Source organism: Elephantulus edwardii, unplaced genomic scaffold (genome assembly GCF_000299155.1).
Source record: "Elephantulus edwardii isolate Elephantulus edwardi_28Jun2011 unplaced genomic scaffold, EleEdw1.0 scaffold00420, whole genome shotgun sequence".
Classification (NCBI taxonomy): domain Eukaryota; kingdom Metazoa; phylum Chordata; class Mammalia; order Macroscelidea; family Macroscelididae; genus Elephantulus; species Elephantulus edwardii.
In genome coordinates, this window is record NW_006400170.1 from 647,182 (window position 1) to 649,439 (window position 2,258).

The 2,258-nt window shown below is 46.0% G+C and overlaps 1 protein-coding gene across 1 annotated transcript in view; it reads left to right on the forward strand.

Annotated features, from left to right (window-relative positions):
- The window catches only part of SIPA1L2 (signal-induced proliferation-associated 1 like 2), a 133,024-nt gene that overhangs the window by 114,194 nt on the left and 16,572 nt on the right, over positions 1–2,258 (forward strand). The window contains exon 17 of the mRNA XM_006902508.1: positions 897–1,028. Within this exon, the coding sequence (XP_006902570.1) occupies positions 897–1,028 (132 nt within the window). The remainder of the gene's footprint in view (positions 1–896; positions 1,029–2,258) is intronic.

Below are 2,258 nucleotides of genomic sequence, written 5' to 3' on the forward strand. Positions count from 1 at the left end.
GGGGTCTTGGGTCAGACCTGCAGGGGTGTGTCCCACTTCAAGTCCACAGATTCTTCTTATTGATGGCAAACGCTTCATCCACTGTGCTGCGGGTTTAAAAAGAACATGAAATGAGAAAGGTCCATTTGCACAAGCACCCTTAAATGCAGGCTGCCCAAGAGCTTGTGGTCTGAGCAGTTCTGGAGCCATCTCATTACGTCTGAAGCCGTCCAGCCACAGTCTTAATGCGTCACATGTAAAATACTGCCGTCTCTGCCTGTTGTCTGTTACTAACAAAAACATTAATCCTGGTGCATTTATACACACTTGCTTTTGTTTTGGTTTATGTCAAAATCAATTTGTGACTTTTGAGTTAGATAACTGTACTTCAGATATTTCACATCATTGGGGTAAAAACAAATTATTTCAAGTGGAGGGAGGGGTGGAGAAAGGAAATGAGAAAAATCCAGTGTGAAAAACAATGTATATGAACTTTGTAAGTAAACCAGTATAAAAATTTTGTTTGTGTTTTTTTTTAAAAAAAGAAGAAGGCAGCAGTTCAGGTTTGTTTGAGCTTTTTAAAAATTCTGGTTTATAAAAGAGAGCGAGTGTGACTTTCTAAAGAAAGTGCGTGTTTATCATCTTGCAGCTAGGAAGGGACTAATTGGAGGCGTCCTCGCAGAAACCTGTGAGGTCACCATTCTGCACAGAGCTCTGTGTTTCCTTCCCGTTAGTCGCTTGGTGAGCGTGTAGTTTTGGGCTCCATCAGGACCCTCCGTTTTCAGGCTTCTTGGTAGCCATGGCTCAGTGTCTCCTGGCTGGTTGAAGGCATGAAGAGGCAGGGAGTAGTAGGAACAGAGGCCTCATCACGCTCCATGCTGTCTGTTCTGATTTGTACTCTGGTTTTCTCTGCACAGATGAGTTCTGGTTCTCCGATGGGTCTCTGTCAGACAAGTCCAAGTGCACAGACCCTGGCCTGATGCCCCTCCCAGACACAGCCACCGGGCTGGACTGGCCCCACCTCGTGGATGCCGCCCGGGCGTTTGAAGGTAAGGACCTGCCAGCTCGATGCTAAAGCATAAAGCTTGAAGCATAATCCTGCCGTGCCGTGGACAGTGTCCAGTGTCACTTGGGGTAATTTTGGGGCTTATTTGCCTTGTCTGAGGCTGAAACAAGCAGTTGAAGCCCTGACCTGTGACTGAGACTGTCCTCTGCGAGAACTGTGTGACTGAATGAAAGGGACACTAGACAAGAGATCGCCAAGCCTGGATTGTAGCTCCTGCACCAGCTGTGAGCTCAGAAAAGTCGCAATGATTACGTAGAACCAAGCTTTATCGTTCCTCTACTTGTGATGGGAGAAGATAGAAGGGAAGGGACACTGAGTAAGTTGATGCTCCCTGATTGTCAAGAAGAGCATTGGACTGGCAAGGCCAGAGGTTCTGGTGGTCTAGTAGGTAGGGAATTGAGCTGTTAACCCAAAGCAGGCAGTTCAAGTCTACCAGCTACCCCACTGACAAAAGATAGACAGTCACCTCACATGCAATTTACAGTCTCCTCCCACCTGCCTGTCCCACCCCGTTCACCAGGAACTGCCAGTATCACAGGGGAATGAAGAGGAAGTGAGGACAGGGGGTATGGGAGGGATTAGCTATCAAACCAGAGGGGATGGGAGTACCACAGGGGTGAAGAGAGGGAACTGAGCTGGGTGCTGGTAGGATGGGGTGAGGGTGAGAACACAACACATGCGTCAAAGGCATGGGGCTCTGGAACCAACAGCTGGTCTGTTACCTGCATATTCTCATCAGCTCATGGGCAAAATGTTTGTCTATTAAATATTAGTCTAAAGCTGAACACCCAGATTAAGACAAACTAGGAAGAAAGATTGACCATCCACTTCTGAAATAATAGGCCTTTGAAACCCCTATGTACAACAGAGCATGCTTAGGTCAGACTAGCAGAGGCTGAGCCTTCCTATTGAGAATCACAAAGGAGGAGGAACAGCTGCAATCAGACCCTAATGATTGGAACATGGAATATGAGAAGTATGAGTATAGGAAAATTGAAGATTGTTAAGGAAGAAATGGAACACATAAATATTGACAGACTGGCATTGATGAAATTAAATGGATTGGCATGGGGCATTTTGACTTTCACAATTATATGATCTGCTATGCTGGAAATAGATTTAGAGAAGTATCAGACAGACCAGCAAGTTAAAGGTATATCCCTTATTGTGGAGTTAACCATTAGTGTCAGTGTTGTCCCTGCCTTTGGCACAC